Below are 27,833 nucleotides of genomic sequence, written 5' to 3'. Positions count from 1 at the left end.
ACACAAATTTTACGTACTCTGTAAAAATCGATTGAACATCAAAAAATGATACAACTGAGGTTACAATATCATTATTTTATTTTTCTTCAGTAAAAAGGTACAATTAAAATAGATAACTTCCAGAAATGGACGGATTTAAAAGAGAATGACTCAATGGCATACTGAAAAATTTCCAGTGTAAGAAAATATAATATTTCATTACGAGTGAGTATACCAGGAATGACATACATGATAGAACACTTAGATCTGTTCATGATCAACAAAGTTTTTTCCTTTTCCACTTTCTGGGATAGACAGCATTCACTATCACTGAGATGAGTAAATTCTCACGGTAGCCCCCACTGCTACAGGAACTCAGTGCTTCAGATAATTATATAATACAAACACAGCAACATTATTTGAAATTACAGAATTTGAAAACACACTTGATCAATATTTGTGATTTCTAAAAATGTACAGAAGGTGGACATGCCCTCTTGATATTTATGTTTAATATATGTTACAGAATTCTGTCACCAGTGTGTATCAATAGATGCAATTATAATTAGACCATGCCGTCAAATTTTATGCAGGAAAAATTAAAAGAGAAAGGTCACAAAGAAATTATAAACTTGGTTTAAACACTGAAAATCGAAGAATTCTGAGAAAATTTAAGCATGTTTTACGCAAAAAATGTGTGCTGATGAAAAGAATACAAGTTTTCAATTTGGTCCCATGCTGGCTACATGTGTTGTTTTTGACTTTGGAGGCGACTGTGATCAGTTCATACACCCAAAGATTGGTGAAAACACACAAAACCAATGTGGCGGACTAGTGGTGTTTTTATCAAGGAACTTCAGTGTATGTCTTATGTTTTATGATTTCTTGTAAAAGGTGTTCAAATCTGCCTTCGACAGTGCGACACTCAAAGCCCATCGTGTACAACATGGCCGCCGCCGCTCGGTGTGAGATTTCAGAAACACCTCTCTCAGCTAGGGGGCCCCTTACACAAGGTCATGTGTTTATCATCTGAAGTGGCAGGTTGCAAAGAACAAATAATGTCAATCAAAGGGGATGAATAGAATGACAACAGTTGAATGGCTCAAATCACAAGGGTCATGTCACCTTAGCTAGTGTTTTAGCACAAAACGCTAATGAAAAACAAATCACCAAATCAGAGAAAATGTTAACAATGACTATAGCACCATAAAAACAACAAGCAAAAAATACATAGGCTACAGTGTTATTGTGCTGGTTGTCAATGTCTATTCAATGTTAAAAATGAAATAATTACTTCACAAAGCTGGGTACATGTCCAGCGAGTTTTACACAACTATTTCGCAGCAATCATATCACAAAAACTATTTGTTTTGAAAAATAAATCAAATCTGCAAGACACACTTTTTTTAGACAATTTATGACACACATAATTTACACATCATAAATTTTCTACACTATCTGCTACAAAGGTTTGAAAATAAATCTTCACCTTTGAAACAACTTTGGCATTTTGACTTTTTTTTGGTTGATAAAATTGCTGCATTCGGCAACCACTTCCAATACGTCCAAAATTATACTGCTAGTTTTGAGAAACCCTACCAATGAGTCAAATCGGCAAATGACTGCTGCTAGGCTGATTATCATGTAGAACAAAATAACAAATTAAAATTTGGGGTAATCAAACACCTGCTGTATAGATACAGACATAAATATCTGTGGTTGTTGTTAAATTTCGGTTCTTTACTTTAAATCTGAACAAGAACTTGTAAAAGTGCAATCTTGCCCCCACTTAAAAATTATACCCAGTCCAATAAATTGCATAATGTGGCAGACTTGCACCGTTAACGCAACAGTGCAAAATTCACACATTGTGTTCAGATAAAATAATGAATACAGTTTCACAGAATACCATTGTTGAATAAGTAAAGTGGCAAGAAAACAGACAAAGTTTTGAGAGCACAAGTACAGCAATCTTAATTCACATGTTCTTCACTTATTTGTTGCGAGGAAAAAAAAATAACATTTTATATGGTAATTAAACACAAGTAGTAAATATCAAAGGTGCACAAAAAGTAAGCAATTGTTTTGACTTCTGTAAGTTTGTCCATGTAAAATCCAAACAAAGCACAATGAATTGGGGTAATGGTGTCATGTACCTGAAACAAAATTCAGCTCCATTCAAGTCAACACAGTACAAATTTTAACGTTGCATTCCACAGATGCAGTGTGCACTGCTCAGTGATATTATTAAATTTCCCTGCCATTTGATATAGTCAATGTCATCCCTAAATTGAGAAGGTTAATGAGTCTTACTTCTGCTTGATATTTAAAACGGTAATTATGTTTCGACATGTCTCGTACAAGTATATTTTGACAATTGGAAATGGGTTCATCCCCGGGGAGGAAATGCAGCTGTAATGAACACCATGGAATGTTGACCATGCACTATGTACCATCAGGACAGACTTGCGTGTCCTCTTGTAACCTTTCAATCTCTAGCACACTCCAGTCCAAGAAAATCCATTATTTTCATGAAATTCCGTGCCTACTTTGCACCGGAAATACACAAGGTCATCAAAACCACACAGAGACAGCCGGGATGGATCTGAGCAGAGAATGCTTTTAAAAAGAAACATGTTGATACACAGGTGTTCTGTGTGCATGTAGAAGATGTTTTTCTCTCCAGAAGGAAATGAGTGTTTGTGAGTATGCAGGCTTCAACAAGTACAGGAAAAAGAGCAAAGAATTTGTGAGTTGAGGAACTGTGGAGGAACTCAACTTCCACCCACGGGCAACTGAATTGCTGGGTACGCCTGTGATTCAACCCAAAATAACTACCACTTGTATAATTATTAAGCAATGATGCAATCACATCCGTCATAGTTTGGAAAAATACATAAGTTGTACTTGTAACCACACCATATTAAAATGTGTTTTTCCCTCTCTGTGTTTACATTAATAATATAGCTTAACATTTTCCTCTGTCAAGTTAGTACAAAAGATACTATTTTTTGCTTGCTTTTATTATACGAAAGAAAAAGTCTTTTGTCAAAAATATAAATGGAATCGTTACAAATGAGCGGCATCACTACATTTTTAAATAATTTAAAACATTTTTCTTTATCACTGCTTTATTTTTACCAAATGAACAGACAGGAGTCTTCTCTCATATGTGAAAATCAATCAACAAAGAAATAAACGTTTGAAACCAGACGTAAAATTTAACAAACAGGTTGTGGTTCTCGATACACTATCACTGTGAGAGTAATTTCTGTGCTCATTTGGTTCACAAATCTGATAAAATAAAGAATCAATGTTTTAATCAAAAAGATGTATCCAAGAATTTGAAATTCAGTGCACAAACTTAGACTCGATCTATCATGTTTACACAACTGATTTTCGACAGCCAGAGGGGCAATTTTTGATATATTAAATTTCTCATATACCCACAAGAATTTCATTGATTCTGTAACCCTTCCATTTACAGATGTCGATTTAATTTTTTGCTGACAAACAATGCCCCTTCAAGTTTCTAAGAATTGCCGGCATCAATACTGCAATTTACATTTTTGTATTCACAAAAATCACAGAAATTCACACCAAAATCTGTCTTTTCAATACTAGAAAGACAATCTAGGGAAAGGTACGTTTAATGAAATGTATGCTAAGCCTGTTTAAATCAACCTGTTAGTTTTCTCTTATTTCAGATGTAGTAACATTTATATTAAAACACAAGCACCTGATCCATGCATATATTTTCCAACGGGTCAAATTTATAAATGCAAAATTATCAAACCCCTTAAAAAATTAATCATGACAGTAATTTTGACTTTGTGGTTTGTTCATCTGTACTTTGTGAAAAAGCCATGTGATTTTGTTTCAACCAAGCTAAGTGGCTGTACCAATGGTGTTCCCCACGGACTGACTCAAAAGAAAACAATGAAAGGTAATGTACAATGCAGTGTGCATAACAGATAACATTGTATTGTCCTGTCACTGCTTTCATAGTGTAACAAGGGACAGCTGCCACCTCCCCATTTGCATACGGTAACTTATGTCCATTGACAGACCATTGAAACATTATCACCTGTCCGTTTCCCTCACTTTTTTGTTTCAAAAAAAAATCAACCGGAAATGTAAAAAAATTTCATTATAGACTGGGGTAAAATTCATCTGAAGTACCCGGTAACTGTGTGCCAAGGATTCATTTTTGATGCTTTACAACTGAACACTGACAAAGAAAACATAAAAAAAATATTTAAAATTTCATTTATGTTAATTGCAAGCTGTGTGTGCACCAGCTAATTATGGCAATACATGGAAGGTTAGGTGTTCATAGGTGAAACACACACAGGTGTACGTAATGTTGTATTTTCAGGGTTTAGGGGAGACCACAAAATCTATAAGACCATCAATGCTTACTATTGCTGACAGGAGGTTTGACAAGATTGTGAAATTAGGCTGACAACTCCATCCTTAGAAAATGATAGATGGCCTGACTAAGCTGTCAGGGTAGACTGCAATAGCCTCGGGCAAACACCCCAATTTTCAACCCCCTTCAATGTTACTCTGCCTGAGTATTGTGTACGTATTCTTAGAATTCAAATTACCACCAGGATGTGAGTGGATGCTGAAATTGGAGTTGAGGGTTGACTCAACATCATTAACGTTGAATCATCAGTCAAATTGACGACTCTCAATTCAACTGTCACTCGGGGAAACTAATAAATTCAAAAAAGCACAGTACTGATATACACAATTTACTTGTCTACTGATCTTTGAGCAAATAGAAAGGAAATGACTCATTTTTTTTTCAAAAGCGAGTTTACATTTTTTATGTAAGCTTTATTGTCTTTGCAATAAAAAAACAGCTGCACAGAACTGCCGGTACAATTTTTACACTTGGAATGATGAGGTTTAAGAAGGATAATATTTTAACAATTTTGTTTTTTATCATTCTGACTACAGTCAGTCTGCTGATCTGTAGCAGGTTCAGCCTATCACCAAAAATGCCTTTACTGGCTTTGACCTAGATGACATACACATCGAAAATAATGGCCGTTTTAGATGCTTGCTTTGTCTAGGTTAAAAATAAATCCATTCAAAATAAATAAATAAGTACAGCAAAGCAACAATCAATATTTACAAATTATACAATGACTGAAAAAGTTAAGTATATAATAAATTTGAAAAAAAAGAATTCCACAGCCATTATCAGAGTTTAAATGAACTACTACAGTGGAAATCATTCTTTCACTGTATGCAGTCAAACATGGCTTTATAATCCAAATACTGGTAATTTGGGTGTATTTGAATATTAACTCATTAACTGAGCTTATAGGGCATTTTCCAGTTTCAAAGAATAATTTTTAAATTTCCATATAGACTGCTTATTTATAGCTGTGCTTGTCGTTTGATAATGAACGAGGCTGAAATTATTTTGTTTCAATATTGAACTCACAAGCAGAAGTCCATAACACAACAAGACAGATGTGTATCTACATATTATTATGCAATTTTGGTCACGATGGCTTGAAAGCACACTGATCAACAGAGTGGATCTAAATAACATCGTTAGAAATTGTCCTCAAGAACTTCAAAATAGTTACCCATATAACCAGAAAATATTATGTGAGGCCGTTTCTATTCAACAATCATGCATTATTTAGTTTGTAAATCCTGAGTGCTTGCAATGTCCACGGCTGTTTGAATTTATGGAATATATGGGAAGTCAGTTTTTCGTTCAAGTAAACACACTACCATACAAATCATTCAATTTCAATATTGGTCAAAATATTTAAATCTTAGAAAAAATCCCTGAAAAATCTTGATGCATTTTATTTGGCATTATTGTAAATTTTTGTTGGATTTTCGGCAAATTGGTAAAATTTTAAATGCAAGCAGTAAGTTCTATGTGTATGATGTTGAAAGGCTGTGGCCGACCTGCTTTTTGTACAAAACACAACAGTATATCAGTCTAATTGGATATCATGTGCCAGCCCTGCGAAATCCTTTGCAGAATTGAAAACATTTATCACCCCTGTTTAAACTCTTCTGTCAATTGAATGCCAAAATAAGCAGCTGCTTACACAAAACAAACACACACACTCTTTACTGTGGTTGAATTTCCACAAGAGCTTTTCTGTCACAAATAGTTATAAATACGCTGAATTTGTATCCAGTACTATTGTTCGATCTTCACAAAGGCAAACGTTGTACAAGTGTGGCGGACATTTTTTTTTGTTCACAGTGACAAGCTAATACTCAAAAGTTCTGAGTAAATTTTGTGGTGCGATTATGTGGGTTGTTTTCTGGTGGGCTGTTGTGGGGAGGACTGTGATTGGGGTGGGGTGGGGGAGGTTGGGAAAGGGTGCCTTTCTGTGGCATTGACAGTTTTGGCTTGTACTTGCAGCGCTCAGGTTAAATCTAATCACCACAATTTCCCTCCTAAGTGGTCCCATCTCAGGGTACAAAACGATGAAGTTGTACGAACATTCAATGCTTGAAATGGTTAAAAATCAAACTGGCTTAGCAGCACTGACACACGCATGAAGAATGTTCCCAAGCGTCAACATAACTATGCCATTTTTGAAATTGTTTTATCAAACAATTCTGGACATGCAGGAAATGTTTGCAGCTTCAAACAAGCTAAATGTAAAACCAATCTGTGACATTCCAGTATGCATGAGATGATACAACAAATAATTATTATAGCTTTCTATCGAGCTCTGAACATCCCATCAAGATGAAATAACACTGAGAAACCTCCTCTCCAAAATCCATACAGTCTTCAATTTCAGTCAAATATGTTTTTTTTAATCTACAAAAATGAATTCATGAGGTACATTAGTAGCATTCCTAGTGGTATTATTTTGTGAGAAGGGCTGCATTTCAAAGACAGAGACAACTACTTTCATCTGAATGTTTATATGACAGACATTATTTTGGCAGCTGCAGTGACATAGAAATGACCACAGGCAAATAAAATCTATTTACAAGTCCCTATATGGCAGAATCAGTGCTTTTTACATATATCAATTTATAAGAAGACATTGTGGCTTTAAAACATAAATGGCCATGTTGGACAGTAAATTTCCTATCTGGAAAGAAAATTAATGTTGCTATTAGATTTGTTGTTAAAATCCCCATCTGTTAGAATCTGCTCAATTAATTTGATAATTTATATACTTTGAGTATCAGTGAATAATGTAATCTGAAATACAGGAAATAAAGTGATTTCAGGCAAATGAATGAATCTAGTCACAATCTTCTTCGATTATGCCCTTAATTCCTTGCTGAAACAATGTTGCCATTGTTGAGTTCAGTGAAATAGGATGAATTACACACAGGTGAAAGGTCAAAGTTGAAAGAATATATCTCTGGCTTGAGATATCTGTCAGTGCACTTTTAAGCTTATGCTTGCAGTCTATCATGGTTACTTTTCCGGGCAATTTACTGTCTTGAGTGCTCACTTTGGCTTGTAAACATTGCATATCTACAATACGCTTGGCAGAAACGGGGTTTTGCATATCCCAAGCCTTCTAAATTCCATGTACTATCCTCATAATTGATGTACGGACTAAATCTAGCAAGTACTTTAACCCTAAATCTTCATACAAGTACAATACTTCCTTTCAGGCAAAGAGGTTTACTTATTGATACGGGGGTCAAGGGTCAATAAATTGACAACTTTTTCAGTTGGTTGACCTTTGAACTGGGGAGTTCCTGCCAGTGACCTGGTGTAATCTTTGTTTATGGGCTATTCTGATCTCAGCAGATAATTCAACCTGCTGATGATAAAATGCCAGATTATAAAATCCTCAAATTTGCAGAACCCCTTGAACAGTATTTACTCTGAAATAAAAATAAAAAAAATAAATAAAATATGATGCACTTGTTACAGGAAACTCAGAAATCATACTTCTCAGATTGTGAGAGGTTGGAAATAGAAGCCAATGAGTGTTTGTTGCAAGGTTATTTCTTTCAAAAGTTCAAATGACCGTGAATTCAAGAATTTCTAACTCCTATGATAAGAGACTATGTGCCTTGTGGGGTTCCACAAAGTGAGCTTGTTTACAAACACAATCAGCTGGCAATCTATCTTGTGGACATTATAGATTGCTCTAATTATTGATTTATCTTCAATTCATGTGACTACATATTTTTTCACCAAATTAGAAATATGTGTCTTATAAAGCTATTCAGTGGTGGAGACATCTTGTTTAGGTGAGTCTGCAGATGCACAACATCTAAAACAGATCAATGGAATTTCCTTTTAAAATGTCATTATCCTCATTAACACTTTCCCAGCCTACTGCTACTTTTGGCGTGCAATATAAGCCCATCACTTCATTGACTATTTTGACAACACATATAAACGAAAGTTAAATGGACAATATTCTGTGGTATTGCTTTGAGCAGAGAAAAACAAGGATATGATTACTCTCTATTGAACATGGGCAAAATGGACCTGGTTTCAACTGACAAAGAATTATTTTTCATTTCTGAAATGTCCATGGTTCATACAAATAAACACAAAAGGCAGTAATTTTACTAGCAGCTTACAATAGGTACAATGCTTTAATACTAATAATAGTTTTCAAACTTACTTCATAACCACTTTGGATAATCCATGATGATTTTAGAGTATCTTTTCATCTGATATTTTCAAAAATGTGCCTACATACACAAAAAGGTATTAAGTCACCTTCATTTTGCAATGAAAATGTCTTTTCTCATTGAATCTTTCAGATCTGATGGATCGGTTTTAGATCCTAGCTTACTGTGACATTGTTTAGATTAAGCTGACTCAACTGAGCACTGGTATATTCTGACTCGTATCAGGTAGCTAAGGTCAAGGTTACAAATGCTGACTGTCAATTTTGACAATGCACAGCGTGACTGAACTACAAACTCATTTCCATCTGAATCAAAAACCACCCAGTGAAATGCAATATTATTTTGCAAAAAAAAACATGATTGACAGAGCATCAATCCATCATGTAAATGATAAAAATCAATAGCAAAGTTTTCAAGTACTACACGTAAAATTGTATAAATGGCTTAATGTTATGATTCACTGACTCACTGTTGCTAGGATACTGTATCATCTTAGTTCAAGACACAAAAGATGGCCCTGTACTGTCTGTCTTGACTCAATGTCTTGATGGTGCTTAAAGCATAGGGCTAGACAAAACATGAATGAAAGCAAGATTGCAAACATGAGGGAAAATGAAAGCAAGCAAAAATTGGGTTTTGCTGGAAAAGACAAAATCATGTCAGGGACCGTTCATGGTGAATGGACTCTAGATGTGTCGGTGAGAACACTTGATCACAAGCTTCTTTACCAGGTGTATCCTTATTGTAGATTATGACTTTAAATCTGACCAAATCAGATCCAAAAATTACTGAATTTTAATCACAGCATGTATAACAGCTTATTTGGACAGTTTTCAGCGGTAAGCCTGACCCTGTACATGGGTGAGTTGGCTAAGAGGGATGATTACATCACAGGAAGCTGATTTGAAACAGGGGCCCCTGACAGCTCTGTGTATCTCATCATACCACATGGCATAGATACACTTATAAACACAGAAAAACACCAGTACTATATCATCTTTGTGTTTAAACAGTACTGTAAAAAAAAGTGACCCGATTTTCGACCTGTGACACATCATGGGGTCTGTGTTTGATCTTGCCTGGGTTTTATAAGGCAGCGTGTGCCAGAATTCTGCTTTCATGGTAGTCGTGTAGCAAGGCTGCCATTCCGAGTCTGATCTCACGTTCGTTGCCTGCTTCATACATGAAGTACGTGTCGCCGACATTCAAGTGTAGGTATGGGTCGCTGATGTACGGCAGCAGAGGGCCCTGTCCTATCTCCTCGTCGTAGAAAGTATACAAAAACTCTGAAAAATAAATGCAACAAATTTTTACTTCACTTAAAAAAAAGCTGTCGAGAGCTAGATGATTGGTAATGAGTCACCATTCAATGGTTTTCTGTGCTAGACTGTATCTCTTAATTCTTGAAATTTTCCGGTTGGTACACAGTCCCTTGTTAAAGATTTCTGGCTCACAGCTGGTACTGTTACAAATTAGTGAAGGGGCTGGTCAGATATTTCCATATTACCATACGCAGAAAGTACCTCAAAATAAACCAGTACAAAAAGTCAATTGACACCTGGTTAAACCGATATTACAGCACAATTTGGGACATATTTATAATTAACGAGTTGACTTGTATGATGTAATGAACAGCCACAGCAACTGTATTTGAATACAGGTACACAAGGGACATACAAATAGATGACACTGAACAGATACTGACCCCTGATACAGATAAAGAGTAATTAAACATAATTGCAATGATATATACACAAACACATTCCACCCCAAACACTGATCTATACACACACAGTCGGGCGACAAATACAGACAATTTTACTGAAACACTGACATAGATATATAGCATGCAAGCATACATGGATAAACATACATACATTTTGCACTGTGTCAATGAAATTGATATTAAACATAAGATCATAGAAGTGGTTATTTTTAATTTTAATATATTGCATTAAAAATCACACATGCAAATGAAGGCAGAGCACATCTAGGCAGAAGTTCAAGGCCAGGTAATTCTCTAATTATAGGCATGCAGTACATGGGGCCTTCCAGAACTCCTTCACTTTGGTTAAATTTAAGAGAGACACTGCATCCATTATCATGATTATCCCAACTGGGGGAGGGTGAAAGGTGAGAGGTCAAAGTGCACTTACTGATTGGTTGGCCATTGATGGTGAAGAAACACGCTCCAGGGGGCAGCAAGAGTCCACATCCAAGTATCAGTTGATGTTGATGTGAAAACTGAAAAAGTGATCACACAAGAACAGAATGATCTATTTTGCGGTGTGCAAAAAATCTCTACATTGCAAAATGTACTCTCTACATGAAATACAATCATACAACTGCTTTAATATCATTATTCTCTCCTACCGTATGTAATTGAAATCAAATCCTTACAATAAACGCTGTAATGTTGAAGTATTGCAGAGATGTTGTATGTCACCTATTTTGTGTTCTGTTGATGAGACGAGTTTCCATCAGATTTCCAGAAACTATATCATTGCCTGGTTTACACAAAGCTAAATGGACAACTCTAGCAGTATAAAGTGACATGTTGCCTTTGTACAACTTCCCCTGTACACTGAGTGTTATCCATCATGTGTGTAAGATTAGATAAACACAAAGAAATTATGTAATTATACTGGCAAATTTTGTTCATCCTGTCTCTCTTGACCACATTGCTTTCCAATTTTGCTATGGTGACCTTCATTAAGATCACACTGGCATAATGTTTCTCAATCAATTTCCATATACTGTGAATTTTATAAGGCAGTAATATTAAAACAAACAAAATTTAATAACTTGGCATAACTTGGCACAGGGAATATGTTTTGATTAATAGGTCAATCCAAAGTGGGAAAACAAAACAAGATTATTTTGGGGTAATATCTAAGCAGACAGAAACTGTAAAATGTTAAAATATGAACAAAAATGTATGCTTTTTATACAGGTATAATACTAAGATGTCAAAACAAACTTTCTGAAAGTTAGTTAGCAAAGAAACCAATAAAGAAAATTTTGAAACATGAGTAAAAACATGTGTTTCAGTCACTGGGTTTTCCTCATTGATAGATGTGATCTGTCATCACTGATAACTTTTATATACAATGGACAGGGAATTCACAATCTATTAACTGTATAAACACCCCAACAGAAGACACTGGGCTAGCATTAAACTCTGGCTATGGATTTGGTCCAGTAACACCTTGGTAACATTTAAACTACTACAAAGGTTTAACACAGATTTGATGTTCTTTTGACTCCAGGCTCTAAGTAATCTTTACCTTCACTTTGTCTCCATCAGGCATCAGCATTGTGTCATCAGGACAGACCAATGCTTGGACAGACTGGCTGTCGTCCATGTTACGGAAACCAAACGACAATGGCCTGTGAAAGACAATCATGAAAAATATTTGTGACTGCAATGTACTTCAAATGACTGAACTATTTCACTGTTGGGAAAGTAGCTATACCTAGGTAAAAGTCACCGTGAATTCAGTGTGTTCAAAAACCTGTACAAATTGGAGGCAGACTGTGATTGGGGGATGACTGTGGAGTGGGAGGGACTCAAAGAGAGCATATCCCAATCATGGGGGAGGAAATCGTTGATATGAAGGACAACTGGCTAGAATCAGTGAATAGCTAGTCAATTTCGGCTGTTGTCTGACTTGTTGAATGTTACATGGTTTGGAAAGTATGAATGGATGGAATTGAGTGGAACTTGTACCAACACACAGAGAAGAATATGCCAGTATTTCTAGTTGCAACACCAACTCAGTTGTTTAGTCAGTCATCCAACTGGCAACACAATATTCACCCCTTTTCTGAAACATTGTATTTCGTTGCAAGCAAGGTTCACCAGCTGCTTGATTGAAGAGCAGATACCACTTTAACTTTCAAACTGCTGAAGAGACAAGAAAGAGTATTATTCAATTCTGTGATATCGTACCTTTGATCATTGCATGTTAGACAGATTTCAAAATACAGGGATGGTGGTGGGTGGCTCTCTGCTTGCCCTCCACCGACATCAGCAATATCTTTGACGGTTGGACGATAGGCCGTGTCATCTCCAGCTCCATCTTCATCTGTAAGGCTCGTGTTGATTGGTGGATACACCCCATGATCAGCATTGTCATTCATGAAATCAATGTTGACTGGTTCACATGGCTGGTCACCTCCACCATCTTGCAGACTTAGTTCCTCATCTTCGATATCTACAATGATATTGTCATCCATAGGTGGGTACTGACTGTCACCGGCGCCGTCATATCTAACGCCGCTGCTTATTGGTGAGTAGTGATGGTTGTCCCCAAAATCTGACGTAACATCAATGCCGATTGGAGAGAAGCTCCTGTTTAAAATGTCATTTAAGGCACTGTGGCTGCTGATTGGCTGATCTTGGTCATCCCCAGCTTCAGGAGCTACTTCCGTCGGCTGCTCCTGATCATGTGACTCAGACTCATTGTCCAATGGTACCCACCATGCCATTGACGGCTTTGTTGTAGCTGATTGGCCGGAAAGATCGGGAACTGAATCATCGGCATTCCTCTTGTCAAGATAAGAGCCTGCCTGTGAAACTGCATTCACCGGTACAAACCCATCTGGCATCTTGTTCCTGACATATGAAATAGAAGATGATATGATGCGATCAATATCAGAAGAAAAGCAAAATTACTGTAAATGGATGTTTTGTCTTATTTTTGTGTGTTTGTGTAGAGAAACACACTGCATATTGGTAACACAAAGTTATTCACAAAAATACCAGGGTGTATGTCCTAGTAAATTCTACCCTTTGGTGGTATTTTCAGAAATACCCATCATCAGGGGTAACACCATAAGCGATGGAGAAAGAGCAAAGATGTTATGCAACAGGGATTTTTATTTGACAATCACTGATGGACTAAAAAGTTATTACAGGTGCAAAATAAACACCATGATATTGCTATTTCAAAGTCTTCTTGTTACCTATAGTTACTTGGTAATACATGACATGATGAAATTATCAGAACAAATGAAAAGCACAAATTTTAAAGTAGAATTACAAAGTGTAGCTGAAAAAGTTAAAGTAAGTTGTATTGGGATAACATCAGGCTGCAACAAATTATAAAATCATCCTAGGGGTTGCACTTCTACCCATCCAGTATGAAAGGCTCCCTAACACAGTCAAGTGGATTGTAACCACTTATCTTCAGGTTTGCTGACCACAAATATAATACGGGTGACAAAGTGCACAATACCGGTAGATGAAAGAAAGACTAAGTGACAGCCAGTGAAAAGGGAAACTTGCCTTAACTGAACTCTCTGCTACTCATGATCCAGTGTTACAATGTTTGGAAGTGCTCTCTGGCTAGCTTATGAAAAGACTTGATAGGATTCTATAGAATTCTACAGCTTATAGATCTTCTATACATATCTATAAAAGTTCTAGAGAAGTTAAGCATCATTTCCAACAGAATTCTATAGAGAAACAAGATTCCACATAATCCTATGGAAGTCTATAAAACATTTATGGTAAGGGTTAACCTTTTCATCACTGTGGTTTGAACCAATTTCATTGTGTTCTATGATAAAGTTAGACCTCTAAAGACAAATGGGGGTGGAAGGGTTAATGTCAATGAAAACAGTGTGCAAAGATATAATATTGACATGAGTACAGAAATGGCCTATCATTGACAGGAAATTTGCCGGGATTGAAAACCAAAGAGGCAAGAAACCAGTCATGAATAAATGTGCTTTATTCTACTGCCGATGAATCATTATTAAAATGTTTGGAAAACTGTTCTTTCATTTGGATGAGCAAGATGTTCACGGATCAACCCCAGCAACAGCAGAAAGTTCCTTAACAGTGAGGAGTAATTTGTCATGGACAAAACCTCTGGGAATTTGTTCTGTTAGATGGCAATCTTCTGAATTCTTATGCTACTCATGTTCTAGGGTTAGAATGATTGTAAAAATACTCTTTTACGTCAACGACCAAACCTTGAGAACAGAAACTTTCAAATCAGTGAAGAGAAATTTGTTGTGAATAAAACTTGATTGAACAGCGTCGTGAAACAACAATTTGAAGTGGACACGCATAGTGAGTGAACAAAGCTTTACTCTTAGACTATAGACGAGATGTTACAAATTATGTTTCCCTTTACAAACTACATATACTGAATGCTTCGCAGTAATAAGACATCAGCACTTTGATGGGTGGGCTGAACTCTGTCTAAGGACAGTATACTTTCCTTCATGAAGGGGCGGACTCCGCACGCGAACAAGGTCCTTCTCTAACAAGTCATCGTTGATGACACAGTCCCCGCTTGTCCATTTTGTTATAATCTTTGGTGTCTAGGTAGCTGTGGTCTAGGTCGCTGTGGAATGACATTGATGCAACGGGTGCATCAGGCCTGTGACTTGCATAATAAAGTAATCTGAGGAACGTTCAATAAATGACTCATCTCTGCCGGTAATGACCACTGAAGGAACTGTTGATTACATCACACATAACGATGCCCTCACTGCCTCTAGTGTCATGACGGCACATACTATACACATGGTTTGGTGGAATTTTCGAAATGCTATGGGATTGGGTATGTTGTTGTAATCAGCCATCAGCTATTTCGGATCATATAATGAAACAATTTAATGTGCACAAGAATGCAGCCATAGTATTTTATCTTCGTATCACGTTTGAACAAAATCAGTCCATCGAGGGACAGTGACCTATGTTTATGTTTCAAAGACATAAAAAAATCACACCAAAATTGAAATCAAATGGCTGTCTTTTGACCATATGGATCATAGCACAAAATTAGTAGACATGCATATGTATGCCATAGTACTTTATCTTTGTACCAAGTCTCAACAACATTGGTTAAGGAATATTTGCATATGATTATTAACCCCAAAGACATGAAAAAATCCAAAAAAGACCATCGGGCAGAGATATTGGAAAAAAATTTACAATCTGGCAGCCATATTGGAACATGTCACGAAGTAAATTGACATGTATGCCATAGTGCTTGATCTTTGTGCCAAGTTTGGACAAAATGGGTGTAATGACCTTTGAATTATGCTTCAAAGACATGCAAAATTACAACAAAATGGCAGTTCTGCAGCCATATTGGATCCTATCGCAAGGTTAATTGATACATGCATATGCATGCCATAGTACGTGCTTTGCCTTTGTGCCAAGTTTGAACAAAATCGGTTCAAGGATGTTTGAGTTACGGTTCAAAGACATGAAAAAAATCGCAAAAAAATGGCCACCTGTCAGCCATATTGGATCATTTCACAAAATAAATTGGTGTTCATATGAAGGGCATACTATTTTGCTTTTGTGCCAAATTTGAACAGAATCGGTTCAAGAATGTCTGAGTCATGGTCCATAGACATGAAAATCGCAACAAAATGGCCGCCTCACGCCCATATTGGATCGTATCGCAATATAATTTGACATGCATGTGTAGGCCATAGTGTTATGCCTTTGTGCCAAGTTTGAACAGAATCAGTTCGAGGATGTTTGAGTTATGGTTCAAAGACACGAAAAATCGCAACAAAATGGCCGCCTCGCGCCCATATTGGATTATATCGCAAAATTATTTGACATGGATATGTAAGCCATAGTGTTATGCCTTTGTGCCAAGTTTGAACATAATCTGCTCAAGGATGTCTGAGTTATGGTCCAAAGACATGAAAAATCGCAACAAAATGGCCGCCTCGCGCCCATATTGGATTATATCGCAAAATTATTTGACATGGATATGTAAGCCATAGTGTTATGCCTTTGTGCCAAGTTTGAACATAATCTGCTCAAGGATGTCTGAGTTATGGTCCAAAGACATGAAAAATCGCAACAAAATGGCCGCCTCGCGGCCAAATTCGATCGTATCACAAAATAAATCGACGTGCATCTGTAGGTCATAGTGCTATGCCTTTGTGCCAAGTTTGAACGAAATTGGTTCGGCAGTGTCTGAGAAACTGTTGATGACGGACGGACGGACGGACGGACGGACGGACGGACGGACGGGACCCAATCTATAAGTCCCCGCCGGACTTCGTCCGCGGGGACTAAAAACTACTGAAGACCTCAAAGTAAATGATTTCAATTCCCTTGAAAAATTCACCAGTGCAACTCGGTGTACTGGAAAAGGAGGCATGGTATCAATTATTCATGCATCTACAGATCCGCTAATTGGTCCACTGACGGAGGCATTTTCCAGCATCAAACTATCCCCCTCTTCCGAGCCAAATAAATTGAAGCTGAAAACGGCCAAAAGGTCAGAAATGCACACCATCAGTGTCTGTCAAATTCATGTATATTTGATGGACTGCTTAATGCACTACTCAGTGCACAGCACGAGCTGATATACGAAGAGCCAAAATCAACAACGTTGACGTCATCACTCATGTCGAGAAATTTGATCGAATCACACAACTTATGAACAATGTCACTGACTTTGAGTAAACCACAGAATTTCCTTCAAAAATTTCAAAATCTGTCTGTTTCTGAATCTAAAGCTGAATCTTTGTAAAAAACACAGAGTTGAGCCACTTCACTTCCCTATGGTTGAACTTATCAATTAACTCACATACATCTCTATTCAAGATGCAACAGAATCATCCTACAGACAGAACTCTAGTTTAATTAAAGAGAAAAGCAACCAGTTTGCCATTCTGCTCTGCTCTGAGTACAATTAACTGCCATGTATATCTGAAGTCTCCATGCTTGAAACTAGGGAAAGTTACAGATCTAACCTGCTATGTAGATAGATTTAGAGATAGCGATATTAAGATTCCAAAGACATTGTTTTCAGTCCTGCCATGTTTTAAGTACTGATGTAAAATTCTCAATGAGAGTCCCTGATGCATACTCTGTTTAGCAATTCAAATGTTTTGAATGATAAAACATCAAGAAATCATTTTACACCATTCATCAGACTTTGAAATGATGTCTTTTTGTATTCAACACTCATTTAAGTATACAACCTTGGACATTGATATGCAAAGATGCACAGATATATGGTACACACAGACACATTCATACACAAAGACACACACACACATTGATTTTAAGTGTAGCTGAACAGGTGTTCATTTCTATATGATATTGGAGCACAGTAACTGACCTGAATGGCGTGGCTCCAAAGTTAAACCTAATCTGCTGATCTGTCGACAAAGAACAAGCCGGATACCAGGCTTCTCCAAGGTCTATGTCTGTCGAAAATAAATTATTTGATTTGATTTGATTATGATGAGATAGAATCCAGTGACAGTCATGATTTCAAAGAAGTTATTTGACCTATCTTGTTGGACGTTTACTAGTGCCAAAACCATGATGAAGAACTCTGTAAAAATTCTTTCTTTGTCTAATTTTGAAACTTTTTTATCTTTTCAAACAAGAGTATTGTATGTGTCTGTTGGACAAAGCGTGTTTCCCCCTTCCAGATTGAAAAGTTAACAATCTCTGAGACGTAATCACCAGTTTCTGCTGAAGGAAAATATGGTTATGTACTTTATTGAAAATTGGAAAAAACAGTTTTGATGGACATATTTTGCCTAAAAGACCCTGAAGGCACATCATAAATGGACTTGTGCAAAAGTTTCCAGTCATCTGTTTGACATTGAAAAGGAAAACTACTGGCTGTTTTGCACAGAAATTTGGTGAAATCAAAAACTCAACTCAATCTGAACAACTATGAATTATTCATACTTTTAAAATATACACGTATCTGCACGTAGGCTTTAAGTTTGATTTTTTAGGCAGGTAAAACATACCAATGCATTATTTTTGAGGAAGTGTGTATGCAGTTCAAACCTGCTGGGAATTTGGTGTCCTTTGGTAGCGATCTCTTGCGTAAAAACATACCGCAAAATAATTTTATGTTTTATGAGAAATTTATGGCTGGAAGACTTGCCAAATTAAACCCATATGATGTCCAAATATTGACATCATTGGTCAGTGTTCAATGGTTCTAAAACAGAATGAAAAGGACGCATGGTGTTCTGCAGACCCAGTACGCCAAAGAGATCATGTGATGCCGATACACTCAAACCCATGTGTACAGACATGGACAGAAATACAGGTATTTCTGTGGGTGTGGGTTTGTCTGTACCATGTTCCGTTTGCATTCCAGGTCTAACCTATTATGCTAATTAATAAATTAAATTTCACTGAGATGTGAAGTTATATGAGCTTCCTTTGTTTTGTGACAAAAAGGTGCGAATTAAAAACCTATTACGAACTGGCAATAAACCTGTATATAATGAATTAAACTAAACTGAAAATGAAATTCACTTTAGCTGATCTTTTTAATGGTGCTTGCTTACCTCTGAAAGCAACACCGCAATCAACACCATTGAGCCAAAATGATAATGAACCATCGGAACAAAGGAGACAGCTAACAATGTCACCGTCACGCCATTCTGTTCCATAATCATTATTCTGTCAAAGAAGGACATGTAGTCAAATGAGCGGGGAAAGTGACATAGGTCTGTTGCAGAAATACTTTTGATTGAGTGGACAATGCCACTCACTATCCGTAATGGATAACTTCTATGCTTGTGCAATTGATTTCTATTGTGAATTACAGCTTTATGCTTATTTATTTTATTGTTTTGGGGTAATATTTTCAAGTTCGTACATTTTGCTAGTTCAGGTCAGCATACACTCATGTAAAATCTTCCTTTCTACATTAAAACCATCATCTTTGTACATTATTGGTTGACCTGTAAAAATTTTTTTGACATTTTGTTTTCGCAGCTGATCAAATACAGGTCACAGGTCATACAACCCGCAGTAACATAGATATGTTTTCGTCATACCAGCCCCAGTTTGCAAAATCACTTGGCACAACTCTTTGTATCTAATATGGCACAGGTCACAGAAATACCAAAGGTCACACAGGATGTTATTGCCATGGTTACTTGCAAACTCACCATCTGCTCTGTGATTGGTCCATTCCAAACTTTACACCTGCCTCCGTCAAAGGCATAGGAGTGAATATCATCCCCAACACCAAGACCTACAGAATCACAAGTAAAGTTGTATTGAGTAACGGTTTATCCTGACATTTTTTGAAAGCTGATGATGACCGCTGAAGTAAAAACAAGAACGATTACAGACAATACCCTAACACCATGGTGTGTGACAGAAAATTATAAGGGGCAGCTCTACAAATATCAAAGGAGATGCGTGTGCCAAAGAACAAAGGCCCGATAACTGACATTGTCTGCTTACACATATCACATCAACTGTGTCAATGATAGACTTGGTTCAAGTCGGTGAATTTTAAAAAAATAAAATCATTTATAATAGTGTCTCTCCTATTTCGTACAAACCTATCCGGAATTTGGCAGCTCAATCCAGGTTTTCCCAGCGATTGAATGCGTCACGTGTGAGTCTGCGTAGTAGTGAGTTAGTTTCTGCCGGATTCACCGACTTGGACTTCTTGCAAAGTACAGGCGGTGAGACGGACTGTGTACACAGTGACTTAGAGCAAATACAAAATGATTGACAGCCCCCGCCGTTATTCTGGCCAATAAGAAGAACGCATTGCTAATAAACCTCTGCATGCATTAAAAAGTTTGTTGTCATCTCCGTGCAAAGCTAGACATCGAGTACGTTTTATATCTGGGAGAATAATGGCATCAAGTTCGTACATCAACCGCGTTTTACTACTGATCGGTCGACCATCGCTTATCATGCGAGATTACCAAAGAAAGCTTGTTGAGAGTTACATTGAGGGAAAAGATGTGTTCGTCTGCGCACCAACCGGCAGCGGAAAATCACTGACATACAAAGTCGCCCCACATTGTTTTGATTTCCATCGCTTTGGGCACGTAAGAGAACAGGCTACAACTGTAAGGACGGTGTCTTTTCCCATCCTTGAATAACCGGCGACGATTTTCGCATTTTGCAACATGGGCCCCACAAACAACACAGATATTTTCACGCGTTTTCGGTGATACAACAGAGGTCGCGCTGACTTTTGTGGGAGTGATCGCACTCGACATTTTGTCAACAACGCCATGTGAGTTTTATGCACCTCTCGTTTGGGTCAATTGGTAACTCCTCCCAATGTGTAAAATTTAGTGATGTCATCTTATGAATAATATATGAGTACAGAAAACGTCATCTCATGAATAATTTATAGCAATGCAGATCGTGCAAGAAAGCTAAGTCTGTGATTCCGGGTGAAACTCCGCTGTATAGCGTTCACTCCCCTCATCGTGTTCACCCTACTCATCACGTCCATTCACACGTGCGTTTCACATGAAAGCAGAATACAAATCATTGCGTTCACTCCACTCAAACATTCACAATCACAGACTTGAACCAAGTCTATGTCAATGACTGCGTGATCGTAGATAAAATCAAGCATTACTGAAAGAAATGGTTTTAGAGTTTACCCTTTTCTGGACTGAAGTGACAATGCTTTGACGCCCAGCCTACTTGCATTATACTGCTGGATTTCAGTGTTACCTGAAAACAAAGATGTTAAACAAATGAAAACAATCATGCGTTATAAATTCAAAATAACCATCACATTCGAAAGCAAAGTCCCTATTGGATTGTTTTATGTCTTGTGCAAATTTCACAGCAATGCATGACTGGGATTTATGCATTGATGTAGTACCATAAGTTTTATATCTTGTGTATGTGAAGCTTTGTTGTTCATTTGCAATAATTATGGAAAAGTAAAGAGTGTTTAAAGCCACTGAAATATCACAAGAAAGTTTTCATTAGAGAGTTGCTCATGGAAATCACCATCAAAGTATTGTTTGTTGATATTACAAAAGTCTGTTCAAAGGTTTTCAGCAAGACTTTGGGAGATTTTCTACACTCGTATTGTGTAGTTACCCTCACACAAAGTTTTCACCTACCTCATAGTACCATCCAAGTGGAATTTCATCCATTTCTGATACGTTAACAGGTAGCTGGGTGCGAATACTCTCAAATGTCCAGTTATCATTGCGTACCTGTATAAAGAGAATCATTGTGCTCAAGACAACATAACCAAAATTATCTTAAAAATTGCAAAACAAATTTACAATAAATGCAAATACCGTTCATGATTGGAATAGAGAGATTGCACAAAGTTCTAAAATACTAGTATATGGATGGAATTCAAGTAACCACTAAAAAAAATAAAAATAAAAATTGCTTTATGGTTGTATTTTGTTGGTGATGTATTGTGTATTGCATTAAAATTGAAAAACTGTTTAAAAAGTGGGCCGACTCGCAGCGATTTCGAAGCTGTTATCCAATTGGGTGGCTGAATCTTACCAATATAATGAAAACAATACAAATAGACTCCCTAAGTGGCTGTGAATAGTGACAATCGACCAATCAGATATAACCTTGCAAACACGCTGCGAGTCAGCCGTAAAAAGTTAGAAGGTATCTACGGTAAGGGACAACTTCAAAAACTTTTTCTGAAGCTGTTGGAGTAAGAAAACTTTTCTTTGTTTTAGTTTTGTGAAAATTTAAAATGTAATTTTCCCCACAGAGTTAACGTGGGCGTTGTGGCTATTTTGAATTCCAAATATCGGTAAATAATTGTATCTCTGGTACCAAAAGTTGCACAATGACCCATTATTTTTATTCTTGATTTGGGGAAAGTTAGAGCAAAAGTTGCGATATTTCAGTTTTGAGGCACCTTAACATTAGATAAATCCTCTTTGCCATTCCAACACCGTGGTGAGTCATGGCCAGCAAATTCTCCTTTTGCACTTATCATGACTAAAGACTAGGCATCCCAAAAACCTCTCAACCCTTCACAGAGATTGACCTCAATCAAAACAACACTTTAATACCATGCTACACCAATGGTGGTGACCCAACCTTTGTAATAAACCCTGGTGACTACCCTCAACAGTACCCTCTCCCAACACACTGCAGTTACTCACCTCCACATAAACCCCCTCCCCCATCCACTGTAGTAGTGATTCACCTCAACGCAAACACCTTCCCCTACCCTCTCTGCAGGTGACTAACTTCCACATGAACCCCTCTCCCACCCACCCACTGTAGTAACTCACCTCATATACTTTCCCACCCATTATATTGACTCACCTCCACATAACCCCCCCCCCTCTCCCACCCACTGGCACTGTAGTGACTCACCATATAAACTTTCTCCTGTACCCACTGAAGTGACTTACCACACAAACCCCCTACCTTACCCACTGTAGTTTCTTATCTCCATACAATAACAGCCCTCCCTCACCAACATTAGTGACTATTCTCCACACAACCCCCTCCTCCAACCACTATAGTTACTCACCTCCAGACAATCTCCAGTGAGTAGTAGTGCAGCAGTTTTGTCACTGACATTCAACAAGACGCCGTGGGTTGGAAACGGTTTCCACTCGGTGCAGGAAAGTTTTGTCAGCGCATACACAGTGGGTACCTATCAACAGAAGGATGCCTACTATGTGAAACAGAAGTCTGGACTGAGTTCACCGTGATTGTACACTGCATTTTGGTTTAACTGCTCTCGTGATGTGACGCAAGAAGATTTTCAGTTGAATAGGAAATTATACATTGTGACTCAAGAAAATTTCACAAATTTTTCAATTGACTCAGAAGTTTCCTGAAATCTCTTTTGTTAGAGGGCACACTGTAGAAGGGCCAGTGGGAACTTGCAACACTTTTCAAGTTATGTTATATGGTTAATTTATACTCCAGTGTTTCATTTTAATCAGCTTACTCTTTTGCTAAAACAAAAAGGGAAAATCAAATTCCCTTTTTCTGCACTGAACGTGTATTCTGGCTAGTAAAGAGAAGCCAGTACAGTGTTCTCCACAACTTTGAAAAACAGAGGATGACAAATTTACATAACAGTGTATAATTTGCATATTCTTTTCTTGTGAAAATATATTATTTTGTATGCTTATTTACATATGAACAGATTGCTCTAAAGACAGTGGAGTGGCCCACCCCTAAAATCCCCTTGTGGAAAACCCTGAAGTATTTCACAGTGTCAGTATATCTGGTTTGTGGATGACGACGTACAGAGAAAACAGATACTGTTGGGTGCATCAAATTTTGAATCACCAACATGTGAAATATAACATAGATGCGATCAACTTAATGTGACTGTTTGGGAAGACGTAATCTTACAAAATGTTGAGTCAAATGAAAACAGCAAAATGACACTAAAAAGCAGCATGGATGTGGAAGTACAGGTCACTTTGTTGTTACAGTACATCTAAACTTACAGTAATGCTGAATTTCAAAGGCCCACCGGAACACAACAGTGTACACCATAGATTATGTATAGCACCAGATTTACACAGCACTTCACGGCAAAGACGAGAAGTTTCTGCAAGAGAAATATGAAAGAAAAAAATGTAAAAAAATTGTAAACAATTAAAATCTAAAAATTTTGGGAATCTGTTTAATCCAAATTGGACCATCCCTGACAAAATATCTAGATTAAATATAAAAGCATTTGGAATGGTAGTTTCTGAGATTTTGACTTTAGTTAATTTTTTTCACATTTTTAGTCTCATTTGCATATGTTTGAGACTAGCACCTGTAGTCATTTGGATAAAATCCCCATCCACAAATTATGTTGTTTCTTTACAGAAAGTATTGAGGTTAAAGATGTTGTTTCAAAGTTTTTAGCGGACCAACATAAAGGTGTATGTATATACATGTACATACATGTACATGTACATAAAGATTCGAAAATGTAGACAACAGACATTGCCTGATCCAGAAAGTTACATGCTATGCGTATTTATGACAAATGGAAGCCATAAAATATAATATATGGGGCACACTAGACAAAATAGGAAGTAGCCGTCAAATATCATAAACTTTATGGTATCAATTTCAGGATTGCTATTACAACCCTAGCCTTGACCCTGACCCCTTGCTGTGACCCGGTCCTTAACCTGAACCCTAATCCTGAAATAGATCCAATAAATCTAAAAACGTCCAATGACAACTTCCTGCTGTGTGGACTGAGTCTAATCCTTGCTATATAAATCTTGCATGGGTGCAGCATAACCACTGTCACAGCCACATCGACGTGTTGTCTCTGGCCCAAAAGAGGTTTACTGGTACATACATGTATTTCATGTATTGGTATAGGACTATAAACTTGAAGAGTTCAAAAATCCTCAAAGTTCCTGGACAAACTGTGCCATTGGGTGATATTTATGAAGACAGAGACATAAACACCTATTTATTTCCAGCTCCATACTATCAATTACTTGAAAAAGACTACTGTCTGATGTTTTCCCCTTTTGATAAAACTGCCATCACCAGCTGTTCTATTAAAAACAAACATTTTCCTATCCTTCTCAGTTCCAAAAAGTATGTCGAAACACGGTATTAACCTGGCAAAAAAGCACAGTCTGTGTCAGCGCCCTGCTTACCGACAGATGAATTCTGGTCCAAATTGTTACAATAACACTGGACTTCCATACACAGGTACACAGGCTGTATTGACACGTTCAATAAATTGATTTTTGGGAGGAGCAAAGTAAGAAAAAATTCTTTCTTTCATACAAACCAGATAAAATTATTGAAAAGCACATTAAAAGTTGCAGCTGGTGCAGCTTTGAAGGCAGTCACTGCCGAAAAATGCTGATCGTACCTTTATCATTAATGGTTGCTAGGTTACCAAGTATGAGCACAGAGAACCTGGCTAGACTGGCGTACATCTCATCATATTCATCAACTGTGGAAAGAAAAGAGAAGTATGTTTTAGATGAGATGGATAAATGTGAAGTGGATTGGTAAAAAACAGAGATGCACTGGTTTGCCCTGATCAACATATAAACCTCAGGATGTCTTTGCCAGTTGATCATATTGTATCACATTTTTGGGGAGTGGTAGGTTAAATTCTTTTTCTGGGGTGAAAAGAACTTGTAATATTGGTGTTTGATTTGAGAAACAAACTGATGTAAAATCCAAATGACTGTAACATGCTTTGACATCACATCATAAAATTATCTTTTACTTTGTGCTGAATATCAGTAAGACAGAACACGCCTTGGGGACAGATATTCAGACTCTCAAATTTCTACAATTCTTTTCTGATCTACGACATATGGAGGGCTCATTTAAAGGTCTTGGAGCAAGAAAAACTTTCACCATCTTAGTTTTTTGGAAAATTTGAAATTTAATCTCCCCCCCATAGAGTTGACACAGGAATGGCAGCCATTTTGAATTTCAAATATTGCAAAATGTCGGGCAGTTTGTTTCACTAGTTCAAAAGTTTGCACGGTGACCCTTGATTTTTATTGATTTAGTAAGAGAATGGTTGAAAGTTCATTAGGAAAGTTTGAGCAAAAGTTTAAGTTGTTTACTTTCGAAGCGCATACTGCTTTAAAGATACATTCTTATGTTCAAAGTAGAAATGAAATCAACACAGAATATGATTACAGCACAAGAAGTCATATTTGTCACCTGATGAAGTACAGTGGTACTCACTTTCTGAAGATTGCCGTGATTTTCGCTGTCCATCCTCTGATATTTCTGAAGTTGATTTTACCGCAATTTCATCACCTGGGGATGTCTCTATGACAACATCTCTGTGCACTGGAGAACCTGCACTGGTAGAATCCCTGCCTGATGTTTGCCTATTTCCTGATTGGTCCACGTTTTTGTTTCCCGTCTCTGATTGGTCACCTGGGATGCTGCTGCTGCTTGATTGGTCATTGGTGACACTGGCTGCATCCATACTTATTTTACTCGCAGACAGTCTGTCAACATTGTGGTATTCCAACGTGACGTTGTCCAATACGGAATGGATCCATATATTGCTGATATTAAACAATAATGCCACATATTGCACCAATAAGGTTCTGGCTTTCAAGCTCCCACTTCTTACACGACACTGGAATCAAATTTCATTAAAATTTTATCACATTGTGTCAGAGTTCATTAAATAACATAGGATTCGGTGTCTATACCCTGAATGTCATACATTTTGAAGAAACAATTGTGTACATAAATCTAACAGAAGTCTCAGGTTCAAAAAAATGCAGAAAAAAATTTTGGAACTTTTGAAACTTCCTTTGGCATTTTAAAGTGAAACAGATTTAAAATTTCCATATTCAAATGGGCAGATGTAATCACACAAATTAAATCAAATATCTTTGCCCCACTTTGGTCAATGTTCAATGTAGATTTCTGGTATGAAAACCACCACATTCAGTTTGACAATTTGTAATTTTTTCTGATATCAAATATTGATTAAACTGAAAAAGTTGCAGAATTGTTATCAGTGTAACTGGCATCAAGGCGGGCAACCCACACGCTGATACGCTGTGTGACTTAGATGTGAACAACAACAGCTGACAGATGGTAGAGTGGTTTGCATCAGCACTCAGCTGAGACAGGCAGAATCATTGAGATTTAGAAAAAGTTAAGTCACAAAACACGGTACAACAAGGGCATATTTGCAACGAATGTTTACAATAACATGAAAGAATTTGACCACTGCAATATTATTTGGTTTTCTAGATGGGGAATCTTATTGAAAGTCTGATGCAAGGTACTGAGAGTTTTGGACTACACTTATTGTCCTTTTTGACAAAAATTATCATTCTTGTTGAGAATTCGCAAGAACAGAACTTTGATCAATATCAGCAATATAATTTCAAAATAGTGTGAAGGGTTGCAGGCAATACTTGTGGAATTCTTTTTGACATTATGCGTTTGAACTTTTGAACCCATCTCTCATTCTCTGCAGTCATCGCACGCATACAATGCCATTTTGGGAATGGTAGAGTTCAAAGGTCACATTTAATGGAGCATATGTGCAATTCTCTGCAGTCATCACAAGCATACAATGCCATTTTGGCAATGACAGAGTTCAAAGGTCACATTTAATAGAGCTTTGCCTACCTAGTTGTTGCGAAAGTTGAGATAGGAAACCAGCTGTGATAGTATCCGGGTCTTTTGAGACAAGACATAACAAGACAGTCAGAGATAACGTGATACAACATCAATAAATGAGAGAACACAAACAGCAGAATAAGAAATTTTGTCTGTTCAGGCCCTGAAGCAATTTATTTCCATTACGTCTAATCCAAGTTTTAAAGCTAAGCCTTGACAATCGGTCTTTTTAAGGTAGTATGCGCCGTGAAAGTGAGACTTAACCCTTTTCCTGCCGAGCGCCCTTGTCCGTTATTCTCCCAAGTCAGTAGAAAACCGCCCCATAATATGTGCCTGCAAAAGATTGGCTCTCCTGCATGTTATCCTGCCAGGCATTTTGGCAGAA

At 37.2% G+C, this 27,833-nt stretch overlaps 1 protein-coding gene across 1 annotated transcript; it reads right to left on the bottom strand.

Moving 5' to 3' along the window:
• Positions 1 to 60: 60 nt before the first annotated feature.
• LOC139120103 (uncharacterized) lies at positions 61 to 27,507 on the bottom strand. The gene is made up of 14 exons (XM_070684193.1): positions 27,458 to 27,507; positions 26,039 to 26,444; positions 25,200 to 25,283; positions 23,812 to 23,915; positions 22,875 to 23,000; positions 21,472 to 21,567; positions 20,998 to 21,070; positions 19,525 to 19,610; positions 18,916 to 19,030; positions 17,715 to 17,802; positions 12,551 to 13,216; positions 11,886 to 11,988; positions 10,755 to 10,842; positions 61 to 9,884 (listed from the first exon to the last, which is right to left on the bottom strand). Exons 2-14 carry the CDS (start codon positions 26,286 to 26,288, stop codon positions 9,685 to 9,687), a joined length of 2,079 nt encoding a protein of 692 aa, XP_070540294.1. The 5' UTR covers positions 26,289 to 26,444; positions 27,458 to 27,507; the 3' UTR covers positions 61 to 9,684.
• Between the last annotated feature and the right edge of the window lie 326 nt (positions 27,508 to 27,833).

The sequence above is a fragment of the Ptychodera flava genome, chromosome 20, assembly GCF_041260155.1.
Source record: "Ptychodera flava strain L36383 chromosome 20, AS_Pfla_20210202, whole genome shotgun sequence".
Lineage (NCBI taxonomy): Eukaryota > Metazoa > Hemichordata > Enteropneusta > Ptychoderidae > Ptychodera > Ptychodera flava.
The sequence above is the reverse complement of the archived record's forward strand: the minus strand, read 5'-3'. Positions and strand labels throughout refer to the sequence as shown.

Excerpts from the sequence above, each read along its gene's own strand:
- LOC139120103 (XM_070684193.1), bottom strand. The coding sequence starts at position 26,288 with ATGGATGCAGCCAGTGTCACCAATGACCAATCAAGCAGCAGCAGCATC. Across the intron at positions 23,001-23,811 it reads CTTTGAAATTCAGCATTACT|GTACCCACTGTGTATGCGCT; the intron begins GTAAGTTTAGAT and ends TTCTGTTGATAG. Across the intron at positions 21,568-22,874 it reads TCACTGGAGATTGTCTGGAG|GTACGCAATGATAACTGGAC; the intron begins GTGAGTAACTAT and ends CTCTTTATACAG.